Source organism: Eptatretus burgeri, chromosome 4 (assembly GCF_056783735.1).
Source record: "Eptatretus burgeri isolate ZD-2024b chromosome 4, Ebu_testis_v1, whole genome shotgun sequence".
NCBI classification, from domain to species: domain Eukaryota; kingdom Metazoa; phylum Chordata; class Myxini; order Myxiniformes; family Myxinidae; genus Eptatretus; species Eptatretus burgeri.
This window is the reverse complement of record NC_140964.1, coordinates 82,656,917-82,674,416: the sequence shown is the minus strand read 5'-3', so window position 1 is coordinate 82,674,416 and position 17,500 is coordinate 82,656,917. Positions and strand designations below refer to the sequence as shown.

Below are 17,500 nucleotides of genomic sequence, written 5' to 3'. Positions count from 1 at the left end.
GCAAAATAAGGTGAGGGGCACGTGTATGCCATCATGTACTGTGCTTGTGCCAAGTTTGAACAAAATCAGACCATGCATGTGTGAGAAATGGTGAGGGACATGTTCAACATCAGGTTGTTTTTTTTACAACTAAAATGGCCACCAATCGTCCATCTCGGATCTGATCTCGGAGATAAAAAATGACGTGCTTATGTAAGCCATCATTCATTATCTATTTGCCAAGTTTGAACAAATTGGTAAAGGCATGTCCGCGAAATGGTTGAAGATGTGCTTGACACCGGGTTATTATTTATTTTACAACTAAAATGGCAGCCATCCGGCCATCTTAGAACTGATGTCGAAAAAAAAGACAACATGCATATGTACAGTATACCATCACATGTTGTCTTTGTGCCAAGTACAAATATAATTGGTCGATTCATGTCCGAAATATGGTTGCGGACGCATGCACGCACGGACACGAAAATCGAGCCCAACACCATAAGCCCCCATTTCAGACTAAGTCCAGCGGCGGCTAATAAACCTTAAAGCCTGGGTGGATAAAATAACTGAGAGATAATGGAGGGATGATGGCGTTATATCTTGTGGTCTGTGAACCAGTGCAGTGGTGTGAGATGGAACCCAGTGCCGGGCCAATCAGGCAGGTTGTGCACAATATGGAATAGCTGGCACACAATCTACAGGGTGTCCCAAAAGTCTGGATCCATCGGCATTTTTCCTAATATACAATTTGATATTTTTATTTTCCTTTCAGATCCAAGATGGCTTCGAAACTAACAATAGAAGATCGAATTTAACTCATTCTCATGTATGCAAGACAGGATTCTTCACATAGAGGAGTTGCTGCCGAATTCAATAGAAAGCATCCTGATAAGCATCCAATAACACGTGCCACTGTTAAAGTGTTTAAACGTTTGAGGTTCAGAAGTGTTCAACGTTCTTGTATGCAGCGTATAAACAAGTGTCGCGAAGTCCAAGGCCGTCAATTTGAGCATTTACTGTAATAAAACTTTAAAATAAATTTTTGCCTATGGATCCTGACTTTTGGGACACCCTGTATATCTGCCTCACTCCTTTCTGTGCAACTGCAGTGTCCTGACCCTTTTCTCTCTTTGCAACGATGATGATGAACGACTTACTGGCTTGCTTGCAGAATAGCACTGCTCACCTTGCTTAGACACTCACTACCAAGCAGCAACTGGCCACACTGCCACCTCCGTTCGCTCAGTGTGAACAAATAATTTTCACTCCTTATGGGTCATCTTGGACACACAATGTCGTGGATTTCATACAATCATAGGAAATTGGGAGGAATGGATGTTCACAAAAAGAGAGGGAGGTGGGGGGGGGAGCTCTTTGCGGAACCCAGGCTCACAGGACATCAATGTGACATTCTAACTAACGTATAGTTGATTACAAATGTTTATCTACATGGCACAACATGAAAACGTGATGAATAGCCTTTATAAAACGTACATACAACACAGTAGCCTTTCACTCTTTTCCATGGCACCGAACAGTGTGCGTGCACACCGCATGCAAATATTTTGTGCAGTGACATTTTTTACACCGAACTCGAAGGGTAATCGGTAGAGCACGTACCTCCACCACTTAATGCCTGATCCACGAGAACATATTGGGCCCAATACATTTTTGAAATATCATGCAATACAGTACTCTATCGTTTTTTGGCCCCATCTCTCAAAAATTAAATAAATATCGTATCCAGATCCCGATTCAGATCTTCAAAATCGAATCGATTCATCCTTGCCACACACCCAGCCTGTCCAAGTTTCGTACAAATCCGTCCACAACTTTCTGAGACATCCTGCACACAAACAAACAGACAGACAAAGGGGTGAAAACGTAACCTCTTTCACTTTTGGTGGTGGAGGGAACAAACCACACACACGACCAAATAGTGAAAGAAGCTCTGAACAGTTGTGACGATCAAACCTGCAGAATATACTTTTATGCAAATCCTACAACTGCAATCTCCTGATTTGTGAATGCTTATGAATGAAAGTACTTCTAAAGTTGTGGAAAATAAATATGAACCCATGTTGAGAAGAACCACCCCTCTGACGATTGTGCTGTTGCAGGTGTCCTACACCCACACTGTGAGATCTGCATCTTCATGGGCAAGACGGACCCATCGGCACCTCGGCACAAGCAGCAGAGCATGCTTCTCGTGCCCATTGCCTCTCCTGGTGTGCGCATTCTTCGACCACTCCCTGTCTTTGGCTTCAGTGATCCTCCTGGTGGGTTATGAGCAACAAGGGCTCGATTGATGACGTACTTTCTTCCGTGTTAATTTTTCTTTACAAGTCGTTCTGACTTTTGTCAAGGTTTCTGTTTAACTTCCACTTATGGAGACAATTGACCAAATAAAATTACAATCATTAGGATGCACTATTTTTCACATTAGGATGCAGGCAATCGGTCAGCTTCAGCAATCTTCCCTCCTTTGTTACGTTTGAGGCATTCATTGTTACGTTGAGTAAGTGACAAGAACAAGCTTATTAGATTTTGATTATGCAGATCCGGCCTATCAGTGGGATACAAAATGTAAACTGTTCAGCTTGACGGAGGTATGTGCTCTACCAAGTGTCATTCTAGTTGTTTATTGCACTCGTAGTTGATACCTATGGACGTATAGTTGCATTTTTCACTTTTCTTTTTGGAATTTTGGTTTCCGGTTGTGGTTTCTTCGTTAATGCAAACTGTTTTCTCAGCTCCGTCAGATCTTCGCTAAATTAAGGCTAAGTTTCCCACACCACATCTGTCTTATCTGTCTGTTTTTTGTTTTTATTACTTTCTTACTTCAAAACTTCTTTCTTATGACTCAAAACCTCATAAAAATTATTATAATAATTCTAAAATGTGTCATGTCCCTTTACTGTCCTTTACAAGTCTACTGTCTTGTCCTTTACAAGTCTTTACTGTCCTCTACTTTCTGCTTCATCCGTGGCTCAGTTGGAAACCACATGTCTTGTGATCATATGGCACTGCTTTTAAGATTTCAATCAACCATCCCTCTCCCTTGGTCATGATATCTGTCTTCATTTGGTTGAACTTGGGATCCATAAAAACCTGGTTTGTGGCCATTTCAGCCTCCAATTATCTTCCCTTTCAGCCTCCAACTTTTTATCTTCTCTCTTTTAAATCCTTCCCTTTTGATATCCCTTTTTTAAATGCCTTTACTTCCTATCCGGAGCCTGCTTTTCAGCCACCTTGTAATGCCACAACTCCTTACCTTTTGGGCCTAAATTGGTTCCAATCTCCAACAATCTTTCCATCCTTGACTCGGTGGATATTTCCATTATTGGATGACAATCAGTACTTTACCTCGCAAACACTCATAGTAATACACTCGTGTTACCTTCGCTCTCCAAAGCGTTAATCACTCACACCTCCCTCCCTTCCTTCCACGGGCAGTCTCACAAACACCACAGCACAGTCATCAGATGTAGGGACCAGCTCACGGCTCGGCCCCTCTCCACTCAATGACGTGGACCAGCCATAACCCAACTCGAGATGGCCCCACTGTGCCACCAAGATGATTGCCTGAAATCAAACCACAGTGTCCTGATTTGTATCCACCAGTGCACATGCAGCTGTGATCTGAGAACAAAAATCCTACAGGTTTGTCACTTTGGTGTTGTGCACAACATCTTTGAACAAATCCCCACAGAAAAAAAGTCAAGGGGGGTTATGTCTGGTGATCATGGGGGTCAGGCGGTTGGTCCGTCTCGGCCAATCCAGCGATCTGGAAATTTTTCATCCAGGACAGCTCAAACGACTTGGGCTCAATGAGGGGGAGTGCCGTCCTGTTGAAAAATTATATCGGGTTGCAAGTCTTCAATCCGTGGGAAGGTGAAGCCTTCTAACATGTTCATGTAAATTATTGAGATCACTGTATCCTCGGCAAAGAAAATCGGAAACATGCTGAGCCAAACAATGCAAGAACTCATGCACTGCCTTGATGTCCTGCGCACGACAGACGGAGCTCACATTGAAGTGTGTTGATGGTGTGCACAAAACTTCATTCGTTTCTGTATCATATAAACCAAAGGATATCGTCATATCATTTGTAGTTCTAAATGTATTAACAACCAAAGTTGTCCGGGTCTTTTTTGAACACCCTGTATTGTTGTGGAAATGGCTTTGAGGGGTTACGATTGCATAGCTTAGCAATAGTTATTTCCATAGTGCATATTTAGCGCAAGCGTGGGGTAATATTATTGTGATGTAGGATTATGCATCTTATTTGTATCGTCTTCCCTCCCGATATTTTTATCATCTTCCAAGCATGTGGTAATTTAATTTTGGTATTGGATTTTGTGTTGATATTTGTATCATCAGCAGTCGGCTTCTCTCCCTTGTGTTTGTGTCTTAAACAACTTTCCCTTAAAACCCTTTGTAATGTTCTTTCCCTTGTAATCTGTCCTAAATGTCCTTTTTAAGGGGAATTTAGCCTCGCAACACCGAGGAGACACAAGTTTTGGTATAAAGGCACAGGTTTTGATGCTAAGGGGGAGCTCCAGACAATTTCCAGAACATTTCAGAATGAGTTGATAAAGTTTGGAGGTGAGTGTGCTTACCTCTAGGGCATCCTGACAGCCCAATGTTCCTGATTATTAAACATTGCAAAGGGCATGAGAGGTGGTTATATTACAAAATGATGTCACAAGAATAGGGTGTTAGTATCATGCCTAAGACATTGTATTGAATGCTTTTCTTATATATAATCACAGATCACCTCATGGATTTTTCTGATGATTAAGTCAAGTCAAAGTGGCCAACAGAAAAATACTTTTTGTAAAATAGAGGATTTTTTTGGTGAAATTCAATTCTCTATTTAACTGACATGGATATGCAACATTACACAAAATAGCACATGCAGCAAATTATAAGGTGTGTCAAACTTCTCAAGCAATGTAATCTAAGAAAATACCAAATGTCTAAAAGCTTCTCGATAATACTTCAGATGCCAGAATAATGTGACACTACCGACATATGTATGCAAATTGGTGGAATTGTCGATTCCCCACGTTTGTTGCATACATTCCCTTTCCCTCTCGTCTTCGTCTCATATCTGTTTGTAATATGTAGATAACAGTGTCGGATTTGCAAGCGATTTGTTATTTAGGTTTGGTTACCAACAATCATGCAATCATTCTCCCATTGTAACCTCCCACCTTCAGGTGACATCCTTTATTTATCACCTGAAGTAACTCATAATAATATATCGAATTTCAGATACTGATATGGGGAAAGTGATTGTGAATGTGTTTTCTGCCTGTTTGATCCTTCATAGGGGGCCATGGGGAGATGGTGTTTGAAGATGTCCGTGTGCCACTGGGAAACCTTCTTCTGGGAACTGGCAGGGGCTTTGAAATAGCACAAAGTCGATTGGGACCTGGCCGTGTCCACCACTGTATGCGCCTAATTGGTTCTGCTGAACGGGCCTTGCATTTGATGAAGGAGCGGGTGAGTGGTCACAAGAGACATTGTAGCATATTAAAAACCCAATTCATTTGAATAAAAAGAACTGGCTTTGTATCCCATTATGCTCAAAGGTGCCCCCTCCCCTTCCCTTCCCACCAGAATGGCAAATTTAAACTTGTAGGGCAAAATATTACTGTTGCAATTGTACAAAGGAGCTCTACATTGAAGAATGTAGGTGTTGTCCCCTTTCCTGCAGGGCATGGTCATTGATTTCAGCACTTGTGCCTTTCTTGTTGGTCTCGTGCTGTTCTGCAGGTAAAAACACGCCGAGCTTTTGGTAAAACTCTCGCTGAGTATGGGTCTGTGCAAGCTGACATCGCTGCTTCGCGAGCGGATATTGAACAGGCGAGGCTCTTGGTGCTGAAAACAGCTCGACTCATGGACACTGTGGGAAACAAGGTACCTTGGAAGTATAGTATAAGCTAGTGTTGATGTCACTCTGCATTTCACATTGCTGGAATGTTCCTTGTGAATATTGAGGTCCATACTGTCCTTCTGAAGGTTGCAGCACCTGAAATTGCTATGATCAAGATGGTGGTTCCATCAATGGCACAACGAGTTGTCGACAGAGCAATCCAGGTAACAACTAGAAGGGCACTCGGTAGAGCGCATATCTCCGCCACATAATGTCTGATCCACGAGAACATATCGGGAACAATACATTTTTGAAATATCATGCTATATAACATTTTGGCCCTATCTCTCAATGGTGAAAAATTTCTCTGTCTCTGTCTCTGTCTCTGTCTCTGTCTCTGTCTGTCTGTCTTTGTCTGTCTGTCTTTCTCTCTCTCTCTCTCTCTCTCTCTCTCTCTCTCTCTCTCTCTCTCTCTCTCTCTCTCGCTCCCTCTCGCTCCCTCTCTCTCTCTCTCGCGCTCTCTCTCTCTCTCCCCCCCCCCCTCGGTGACCAGTCGCTCTGTGTGTAAGTGTCATGGCGGTGTGTTGGTGCGTGTGTTAACTTTGTGTTGTCCGCTTGTGCTATCTTGTCTACCTTACCCAGCTGTGCAGCGTTTTCTCACCCCTCCTCTTGTGCCCCCATTTCCCGAGTTAGAGGGAAGGAGAGAAGAGCATTCACGGTGGTATTCAGTACGTCCTTTGTGCTTTGGGCGATGGCCGTGCCGATCTACTGTTGTGCATTATTAGTTTATCGTGTTTATTTATTTATTTACTTATTTTGTATTCATTATATCTTTTCCTTTCATTGAAATCATTCTTGTTTTCTCGTGACTCGTCGAAGTTTGAACGGTGTTTGCAGATTTATTTTTATACATCCGGCCATTGAAGAGTCATGGCGGGTGAAAGTTCGCGGTATGCTTCCTTTGAAGCGCAAACCAGGAAACGGCTTTATTTGTATTCCTCCGTCATAGCTCGACATGGAGAAGTTAATTGTTGGTGTAGGTGAGATTGTCGGGATTGAGAATGTTAAGGCGGTTTCCCGTATGAACAAAAGGATTGTTTTTTTCGTTTCTCAAGTGCCGATGGTTGCACAAGTCGTCGAGCGTAGACTTTTCTTTGATCCCGATATTTATGTTCCATTTTCCCCTCTGGATACTCCCGCAAAAAAGTTGTGATTTCAAATTTACCACCTTTTGTGAAGGGTGATCAGATTGTATCCCAGTTAAAACGACACGGTACGGTTGTATCCCCATTAACAATGGTTCCGTTCCGTAGTCGGAATGATAATTTTAAACACATTATGTCGTTTCGGCGGATTGTTTATATGATTTTACCGTCAGGTGTTTCAGGGTTTCAGGCAATCCTTCCTTTTAAAATGGAGGGACGTACTTATATGGGATATGCGAACCCAGAAACCCTTGTGTGTTATAGTTGTGATGAATTCAGCCATGTTAAAAGATCGTGCCCCAAAGACATGCCGAATAAAACTGGTAATGAAGACTCCTCATCCCAACAACTCCCCATCCCATTACAGAAGCAGAAGCTTCCCATGAAGCACCTGCTCCTGCTCCTATAAATAAAAGCACTAAAAGATCTCTTTCCCCTTCTCAAAGCACCGCTGAGCCCGGATCGAAAATCCTCGTTGCTTCAGCGGCGCCTCACTCCTTCGCACAGGTGGTTGTGGGGACTTGCCCCACAACACAGACCCCATGTGCTTCGGTTTCACCAGTTGGTTCCTCTTCTGAACCACCTGGTTCCTCTAAAATGTCTTGTAACGACGCTAATGTTACCCTCCCCCCTCCACCTCTTTCTTCCCTTCCTGTCTCTTCTTCTTCTTCTTCCTTCACTGCTCCTCCCCCCCTGCTCCTCCCCGTTCCGTCCCTGGTTTTCAACCTCCAACTATTACTACCAGTTACCCCCCCGACTGGACTTACCCCCTCCATACTCTCTGGGTCTTGTAGTGCTCCTGTTAAAGATAGCGACTGCCATCACTATCATTAATGACACACCCAAGGATGTAACCACTGAGAGTGTTCCTCTTACATCTTTAGTCCCTCCTCCTGAATTAACCATGGAGATTGAGCAAATGGGCAAAGGCCATGAGGAAATTGAGGACTATGATTCAGATGGTTGCTCCTCTCTGACATCGAGTGCTTTTGGCGAGGAGCCCCCCCCCCCCAAATAGTAGTCTTGATGATACTTTAATATCTATTTCCGATATCTTAGATTTTTTACAAAAAAACTACTCGAAAGAAGCGAGTATATCTAAATTATTTTTCCCCAACTTGCGTACCTTTGGCCAGAAAGCACAAATAATTAAGAACCCGGAAGCTGCTGCCATTTCCAGCGCTTCTTGTAAAAGACTGAAAAAATATATTATGAAAGCAAGAAAGCACTTGATTGCATAAAAACTTCTTGATTATGATTATAGCAAGCTTAAATATAAACGGAGGACGTAATCCTTTACGTAAAGTCCAAACGATGCAGCTAATTAATAATGTAAAGGTAGATATTCTTCAACAAGAAACTCGGGCGACTGCGAGTTGCATGGCAGACTGGAGGCTGAAGTTGAAAGGCACTTGTTTTTTTTAGTAACACGGCCTCCGTGAGTACCGGTATTTCTTTTTAAATCTCTGCACGTCTTCCCATCTCCTCTCTGGTTTTTAAAGAAATTGTTCCTGGATATTTAGCTGCAATTGATTTTATATATATAACCGCCAGCGGATTTTCATTGTCAATGTTTATGCCCCAAGTGACAGTACAGTCAGGACAGCTTTCTTCACTGAATCCTTCACTTTTCTTAATCATCTCACCCCTGATACCCTATTGTGTCTTGGTGGTGATTTTAATTGTACATTAGATCCAGTCAGAGATCGGAACAGCCCTGAACCTCACCCAGCTAATGCTCGGCCTTTGTCCACACTCTTGTTACAACATGATCTTGGTGATATTTGGCGACTACAGCACGGGAATGTCCAACAATTTACTTGGTGTCGTTGCTTGTTAAATATCATGTCGCTTGCAAGGCTTGATAAATTTTACATTAGTCTCTCCTTTTTAAATCGTGTAAGTTTTACTGACATCACTCCCTCTGGCTTTTCTGATCATTTTGTTATTAAAATGCTTCTTTCTTTTCCTAGTCCTCAGAGGAATACTTCTCATTGGTCTTTTAACACCTCTCTTTTAAATGATTCCTTTTTTAAATCATCTTTTAAAAAAAATTGGCTTCGAATTCTAGAATCACGGAACGATTTTACAAATCTTTGTCAATGGTGGGATTATATAAAAGCACAAATCCGTGTCTTCTGTCAGCAATATAGGAATAACTTCACCAATGTAAAGAAAGCTTGGATAAGTATTTTAAAGAAAGAAATCCTCATTTTACAAGTAGCACGATTAATATTGATAAGGATGGACGATGCCAGTGGCTTTATGAGAAACAAGCCCTATTGAATTGTTTAATTAGAGAAGTTGCTCTCGGAGTGCTAACCCGACTTAGAGTGAAAGGTCTATCGGCTTCAGAAACTTGCTGTAAAGACTTTTTTAACTTTGAAAAAATTGTTAACCTCCGCCATCTTCGAAGATGGACGGAGGTTACTGTTTTCACCCCTTTCTGTTTGTTTGTTTGTTTGTGAACAGTATTACGGAAAAACTCCTCGACGGATTTCGACGAAACTTGGTGTGGGGGGGGGTTAGGTATGGTCCAAGGATCATGCCATTAAATTTTGGACTTGGTCCCCCCCCCCAAAAAAATTGTAATTGTTAGAGAAAATTTTTTTTTTTTGCATTTCTACATGTTTTAAGTGATTTCCAACCCCCCCCCAAAAAAATTGTTAGAGAAAATTTTTTTTTTTGCATTTCTACATGTTTTCAGTGATTTCCAACCCCCCAAAAATTTTAGAGAAAAAAAAAAATTTTTTGCATTTCTACATATTTTAAGTGATTTCCAACCTCCCTCCCCAAAAAAATTTTTTTGCAACTTTTTTTTTCAACAAAATTTCGATTTCTTTTTTTTTGCATTTCTACATGTTTTAAGTGATTTCTAACCCCTCCCCCCCCCCCAAAAAAAAAATGTTGGAGAAAAGAACTATAACTCTGTCAGCACTGTTGACATCATATTTAATGAATAAGATATAAGGTTCACTTGAGTGACCCAGCAGTATTGGCGGCGGAGGTTTTGCACCCTCCCGAGTGCTCCCCCTCTAGTTGTTCACTGTTAAGCTTACGTTCAAGTGATGGACAAATTATTGACGACAATGCTCAGTTGAAATGTTTTATTCGGGATTTTTACAATAAGGTTTTTACCACAAAGAAAAGTAATGAACGAGCAATATCTGATTTTACCCAAAATCTACCACAATTGGAACAATCGCAACAACACTCTTTAGAACAAGATTTTACTGTAGATGAACTTAAAATAGCTCTTAATGACCTTCATGATCATAAAGCACCTGGCTTTGATGGTTTACCTGTTGAATTTTATAAAACATTTTGGGATTTGCTTGGACCAACACTTTTAGATGTTTTTAAGTTTAGTTTACAAGATGGTTTGTTAGCTTTAAGTTGTCGCCGTGCAGTCGTGTGCCTTATCCCCAAGAAAGGAGATCTCCAGACCTTGCAGAATTGGAGGCCTATTTCTCTGCTTTGTGTGGATTACAAAATCTTTTCCAAGGCCCTTGTAAATCGTATAAAGCCTTTTCTTAGCTTTGTAATTCATTTTTATCAATCTTTTTGTATTCCAAACCGGTATATTTACGATAATATATTTTTTAATTAGGGACTTGTGGGATGTCTGTGCTCTTCAAAAGCAGAATGCTGGCTTGTTTTTACTTGACCAAGAGAAAGCTTTCGATTCTATTAGCCATGAATATGTATTTTACACCTTAAAACAGTTTGGTTTTGGGGGAACTTTTATATCCCAAGTCTCATTGTTGTATAATCATGTTTTTAGCATCATTAAAGTTAATAATAGCCTGTGTGCACCATTGATGGTTGGAAGAGGAGTCCATCAAGGGTGTCCATTATTGGGCATTCTCTACTCCCTCTGTATTGAAACCCTCCTAATTCACCTTCGTGCTAGTCTACCAGGCTTTCCTGTAATGCCAACTGAAAGGCCAATTGTTATCTTAGAATATGCTGATGATGTGTGTCGTGGTGCGTAATAGTGAAGATGTCACCATATTATTAAATGACTTGGAAAGTTATCTTCGGCTTGCACAACTACAATAAATTGGAGCAAATGTAAAGCTCTATGGATTGGCCATACCCCAGCTGTTGGTTTGCCTCATCTTCCCAGAAATTTGCAGTGGGAGAAGGAAGGCATCCACTATCTCAGCGTGTACATTGGCACCCCAGCTTTTATGGCTAAGAACTGGTTAAATACAGTTAACAAAATTGATAATAGACGAGAGAAGTGGAGAGGAATATTACTTACCTTGTCGTACAGAGGTCGTGCCCTTGTGATCAATAACCTGTTGGCTTCCTTGTGGCACAAAATGATTGCCCTGCACCCTCCTGAAGCACTGCTGCTGACAATCCAGAAACATCTGCTTGATTTTTTTTCTGGGGTGGCAAGCATTGGGTCAAGTCTGAAGTCCTTTACCTTCCATTGGCAGATTGTGGCCATGGTCTCATTGACATTCTCAGCCGACTGATGGCCTTTCGAGTCACCACTGTCCATTGCTTTCTTTTTTCTGCATCACTGCCATGGCGCCCCACTGCTAACCATTTGCTGAAAATGGCTGGCATGCTCAACTTCAATCAGGAACTTTTTTTCATGGACTTGCAAAATGTGGACATAGATCTCTCCATTGCCTTTGTTTTACCAAGACCTGTTGCAAGCCTGGCAGCTTCTTGTAGTGCACCGAGATATGGCTCACGACAACATCAACAACTTTCTTGATGAGCCTATCTTCTACAATGCACTTTTTCCGAATATACCTCGATCACGTGCTTACATACAATGCTTTATAAACTCAGGTATACGTCTCATACGAGATCTGCGGAATGAGAACAAAACATGGCACTCAGTCGGGCATATTGCGATTACCGTTGGAATGTGCTCTTTAAGAACTGTTTCCCAGCTCATCCAGGAGGTTCTGCGTACCTCCAGAAGTTTGGGACTCCATTTTGATACCACCAACGCTGTCCCTGCAATCCATGCCCCCCTTCTTTTTGCAGTTGCGTATAACATCAGTGGCATTAACAGAAACTGTGATCCTGTCTTCCTCTCCACTTCCTAGTGTTGCTAAAAAGTGCCTGTACCACCTTTGTGTCACCATACGACATTCTAATGTGTGCAAAGATAGTTTTGGATCCCGATGGAAGGGGATGTTGCCTCCGGGGTCCCCCCTGTGCCCACAATGGGCTGCCATGTATGTCCCACTGATTGTAAAACGGACTGGTGATCTCGGAGAATTGTACATATGATATTACCTTCGAATGATTTATTACATCATTTTAATGTTTTAAATTCTGTTTCGTGCCCCTTTTGTATGGCCTCTGAAGGTTTATATGTCATGCCTATGTTGACTGTGCAAGACTGACGCCACTTTTTACCTTTTTATCACAATTGTGCTGTCATGAAAATTGTATTTTCTTCACGTACTTTTATTTTTGGACTTCCGTTAAATTCCAAAAGTCATGTTGAATCTGCTCTCGCCAATTTTATAATAACTGAAGGGAAATTAGCAATCTATAAAACAAGGAAAGCCAAACTTCTTGCAAACCCTGATGCTGATTACAATGTTTTAACTGTTTTTAAGGCCCTTGCCGTGGCCCGATTACGTGCAGAATTTTATTTTCACCAAAATATTAATAATCTTGAAATGTTTTTGCAGAAATGGTGTCACAGGAATGCTTTGTGTAAAGTAGACCACAATGATCTTATCGTTTCATTTTAGCTGTGTACTTGACCTTTTTATGATGTCTTGTTTTGTATGTTTATAATGTGTAACTGTTTTTTCTAAGTTTGTATAAATAAAGGCACAAAAGTCAAAGTCTCCTCTGTCTCTGTCTCTGTCTCTGTCTCTCTCTCTCTGTCTCTCTTTCTCTCTTTCTCTGTCTCTCTCTCTCTCTCTCTCTCTCTGACTCTCTTTCTCTGTCTCTCTCTCTCTCTCTCTCTCTCTGACTCTCTCTCTCTCTCTCTCTCTCTCTCTCTCTCTCTCTCTCTCTCTCTCTCTCTCTCTCTCTCTCTCTCTCTCTCTCTCTCTCTCTCTCTCTCTCTCTCTCTCTCTCTCTCTCTCTCTCTCTCTCTCTCTCTCTCTCTCTCTCTCTCTCTCTCTCTCTCTCTCTCTCTCTCTCTCTCTCTCTCTCTCTCTCTCTCTCTCTCTCTCTCTCTCTCTCTCTCTCTCTCTCTCTCTCTCTCTCTCTCTCTCTCTCTCTCTCTCTCTCTCTCTCTCTCTCTCTCTCTCTCTCTCTCTCTCTCTCTCACTGACTCTCTCTCTCACTGACTCTCTCTCTCGCTCTCTTTCTCTTTCTTTCTGCCTTCCCCATCCACCCACGTCCTGATTAACAACCTCCACCGATTGCATTTTTTCTTATGGGAAAATTACAGCTGAACATGAGCCTTTCATTACTGGGGCCTTAAAATATGCAAAATGGTTATGTGTAGCAATGAAACCGAGTGCACATTGTTCACGTGTCATGGCACGGTCTGTGGAATGTTTGTACACCATTTTTGGAAAATTAAAACAAAACGTTTCCTTCCATTTACCTTTTTTGCAGGCATTTGGTGCAGCGGGGTTGACTAATGACTTCCCGTTGGCCCACCTGTATTCGTGGGCACGTGCCTTGCGCCTGGCTGATGGACCCGATGAAGTTCACGTGGCGTCTGTTGCTCGTATGGAGCTCCGGCATTGAGAGTAAACATCTGAACACTGTGTAAAGCAACTTATCATTTGATTTTGTCAAAAAAATGTTGTAGTCCGTGGAGTTTGGGGCTTAATGCTCTAAAATGATCCTCAGATGTGCTAATGGCTGAATCTTATAGAGAGATGGTGGTGCTTTGAATCAAAATCCTTTTCATGAGCAATTTTGTTGATTTACAAGATGTAATCGTCCAATTGTTTTTTTCGAGGTGATGTACTCATGTTCATCCACGTTCTTGCTAGATTTGAATCACTGCTGTGAAAAGAAATGGAAGATATAATCTTGGTGCAATTTTTACTGTGAAACAATGTGTGTAAGGTGAAATGGTGGATTACAAAGAAAAGCATTTCCTGCTTCCTCTGTAAAGGTGAGGTGAGACGAATAAATTCACGGAATATGTTTTGCTTGAGTTTTTATTCAATATCGGCTTGCTGTCATGCTCAAGTGCATAGTGGCAGTATTGTATCTTTTTTATTCTTCATATCTATACCTAAGGGTTGGCATGATAGCCAAGAGGTGTGCACACTTGCCTCTGGGATATCTCGCCTGTGTTCAAATCTCGGCACAGCTGTCTAAACTGTCATTCTGTTGTTTCTCATTGTGCGTGCCACCCCATCGGATGGACGTGAAACTTAGCATCCTATCTGCAAGCATTATATTGTGAATGTTAAAGATCCCAAAGTGTCTATCATGAAAAGTAGGTGAGCTATCGCCAGCACCCTCATTCGCTGAACAAATTACAAATACCAGCACGTCCACTCGAGTATGTTGTATCAGAGTGGCAACCCATTGAGCATTGTCACCCCTGTCAAAGAAACTGCATCGGCAGGGCCAATGTTCTTTCAACAGCCTGGCACATGGATGAAGTTGTAAATTATTTTGTTTTAAAACTATTATGTTTAGCTTGTTTTTAACATTTATATAGGGGGAAAAAAGTTTGGAATTTTTTAGATAATCATACAGTCGGTATTAAAGCTGCTCACCTTTACATTTTATACTGTACTAGTTTTGATCTGGGTTGTGCATTCCAAACGAAAGTACCAGTGTACCCGTGGCGTATCCAGACCTTGGCATCAAGGGGGGCAAAATCCTGCCAAATTTTGCATCTCAGCAGGGAAGCATATAATCACACTTCATTTGGCCAGATGTTACCCTTTTTGTTTATTTTCCATGTCTGAACAATCTAAAGATGTATTATATTGCAAATACTATTATTTGCCATTATTTACAAGGCAAATACAACTTCAACTTTGAACTGACCAGCCCAGAAAACCGTTTTCCACTCATTGTGGAGCGAAGTTGATTCTTGATCAGTTTGAGTCTGCTGAATGATCGTGTAGCTGTAGCTGAAGAAAGTTGTTGCGTATCCATGATGCGATACAATCTTGTATGATTGGCATAAGTGCACTCCCTTGTATTCTTGATAATGAATTTCAAGATTCCTTGTGTATTTGTTTCATTACCATTGGTGTCAATCACTTCCTTGTTGGTAAGCTTTTGTATTCAGCCAGGAGTTGGTCCACTTTTGCTGCAACGAAGAGTAAGGCCCGAAAGTCTTCACTTTTATTCATTATTCACGGTGGATCAATTACCACATAATTAATTTTATTTCTTACTTGCAGGGACCTGTGGAACATCCACCCAATTTATGTGACTTCAAGTCCTAAGTTTTCCTCCCCCCTCCCTCCCAAACCCCCCAAGTCCTCTACATCCGCCTGCCAACCCCAAGTCCTCACCCTCCAACTTCTAACCCCAAGGCGTGAATCCCTTCCCCACTCCAAGCCTTCAACCTCCTGTATAACCTCTGCGGTAAAAGCCTTGTTTGATAGAATGCCACATGGTCATTTGGGCAGTGTATAGACAAGAGGCTGCTGTCTTTATCGCTGAGGCCGATCTTCACAAGGCCTGTGGCGCTTATCGGCTCAAAATCGTTTTACGCACCGATTTGTGAAGCACAAAATCGAGAGAGGCTTTGCATATTAGTAAGCACCAACATGGTGGCAGCATTATTTTTCAGGTTGAAATTGTGGGTGGAATCAGGCAAACTGTCCAACCAATGGGTGTAACGGAATGTTACACACAGACAGACGAACACGTAATGATGTATAGATTTGTTTCAACCTTTGGACGTAACTGCACATGCATGTCTGCTCGTGCTAAAGTGTAGACTCCACAATAGCTTTAATGCATATCTTGGGTAAACTTGTACAACAAAAACTGTGTTTACAGATCTTAAAATGTGAGCTCATTGTTGCTTTTCTTCTTCTGGAAGAAAAATTCTGCCAAACTACTGTCGTCACAATTTCTTTGATGGGTGGTTTTGGGCCATTTTCCAAAATGGCTGCCATGAGTGTATTACATGTGTTTGCAGAGTTGATCAAGGGGTTTATAATGGTTCTAAATAACAGTTTTCATACTTACTGCATCACAAGCTACAACACTCACAAATACAGATATTCATGCTTTTATTAATTAAATGAAACTATAATGTTTTTTATTGCAGTGAACAGATAAATCATGAGGGAACCTTGATCAACCCCGGGCCCAATGAAAGTGGGCGAAAGGGAAAACACCTTCAGAATTGTATTTTATGTGAGAATTTCAGAATGATGATTTATGTGAGGTGATAGATCTGTCGGCATGGAAAAACTTGAAACTGAAGACACAGAACTTGGTCGCTCTTGATACTTTGCCCAAGCGACAAGGCAAAAACCGAAGTCAAGTGACAATACAGAGCTTCAAGATCGACCTGCTCTTAGAGATGATTAATACTCGCAAACAGTCTGTCAGTTTTATATCTACAGCTTGAAACACATTTGATGCAATCGCGAATTGTCATGAACGTGAACATCATGATGATGCACAGGTGCGGATGAAAAAAAGACAAACTAGAGGGGGAGCACTCGGTAGAGTGCAAAACCTCCGCCGCCAATACTGCTCGGTCACTCAAGTGAACCTGATATCCTATTCATTCAATTTGACGTCAACAGTGCTCACAGAGTTATAGTTTGCAACTTTCCCTTTTACTTTTAACTTTTACATACTCGATTCATTCGTCATAACTAGATTCCTTGAGACAGAAATTGATTTTACGTGGGAATATCCACCTGAAGTTCCAAAATCAGCCGCAATTATAATTTTGGCATGTTTTTTGTTCGAAATCACTAATAACATGTAGAAATGTAAAAAAAAAAATAAAAAAATCGAAATTTTGTTGAAAAAAAAGTTGCAAATTTTTTTTTTTTCTCTAACAATTTTTTTTTTTGGGGGGGGGGGTTGGAAATCACTTAAAACATGTAGAAATGCAAAAACAAAAATTCAAATATTTTTTCAAAATGGCCACCATATTGGACTTTGGACCAAGTCCAAAATCTAATGGCATGATCCTTGGACCATACTTAATCCCCCCACCAAGTTTCGTCGAAATCCGTCGAGGATTTCTTCCATAATACTGTAATACAAACAAACAAACAAACAGACAGTGGTGAAAACAGTAACCTCCGTCCATCTTCGATGGTGGAGGTTAAAAAAGCTGTCCAGGATATTAACTCTGTCAACGAGTGGAAATGTGACCCATTTGATCCCGGCAACAGCTCAATTATGTCTTTTCAGTCTGGAAAAGTTGGGTCCCCTGACCTTTGTGATGATTTCAAGTTGGTCAAAGATGATGGCAAAAAGCTAGTTACTGACTTGTACAAGGAACGAATCCTATCAAATGAAAATGAAT

At 41.3% G+C, this 17,500-nt stretch overlaps 1 protein-coding gene across 6 annotated transcripts in view; it reads left to right on the top strand.

Annotated features, from left to right (window-relative positions):
• ACAD10 (acyl-CoA dehydrogenase family member 10) overlaps positions 1-14,172 on the top strand; it is a 78,189-nt gene extending 64,017 nt beyond the window's left edge. For 5 of the 6 annotated variants that reach the window (XM_085879042.1, XM_085879040.1, XM_085879041.1 and 2 more), the window contains 5 exons: positions 2,103-2,261; positions 5,321-5,493; positions 5,767-5,910; positions 6,013-6,090; positions 13,630-14,172. In XM_085879042.1, coding sequence (XP_085735168.1) covers positions 2,103-2,261; positions 5,321-5,493; positions 5,767-5,910; positions 6,013-6,090; positions 13,630-13,764 — 689 coding nt within the window. In that variant the 3' untranslated portion in view covers positions 13,765-14,172. The remainder of the gene's footprint in view (positions 1-2,102; positions 2,262-5,320; positions 5,494-5,766; positions 5,911-6,012; positions 6,091-13,629) is intronic. The other variant, XM_085879039.1, reaches the window with a different exon arrangement.
• The last annotated feature ends 3,328 nt before the right edge of the window (positions 14,173-17,500 follow it).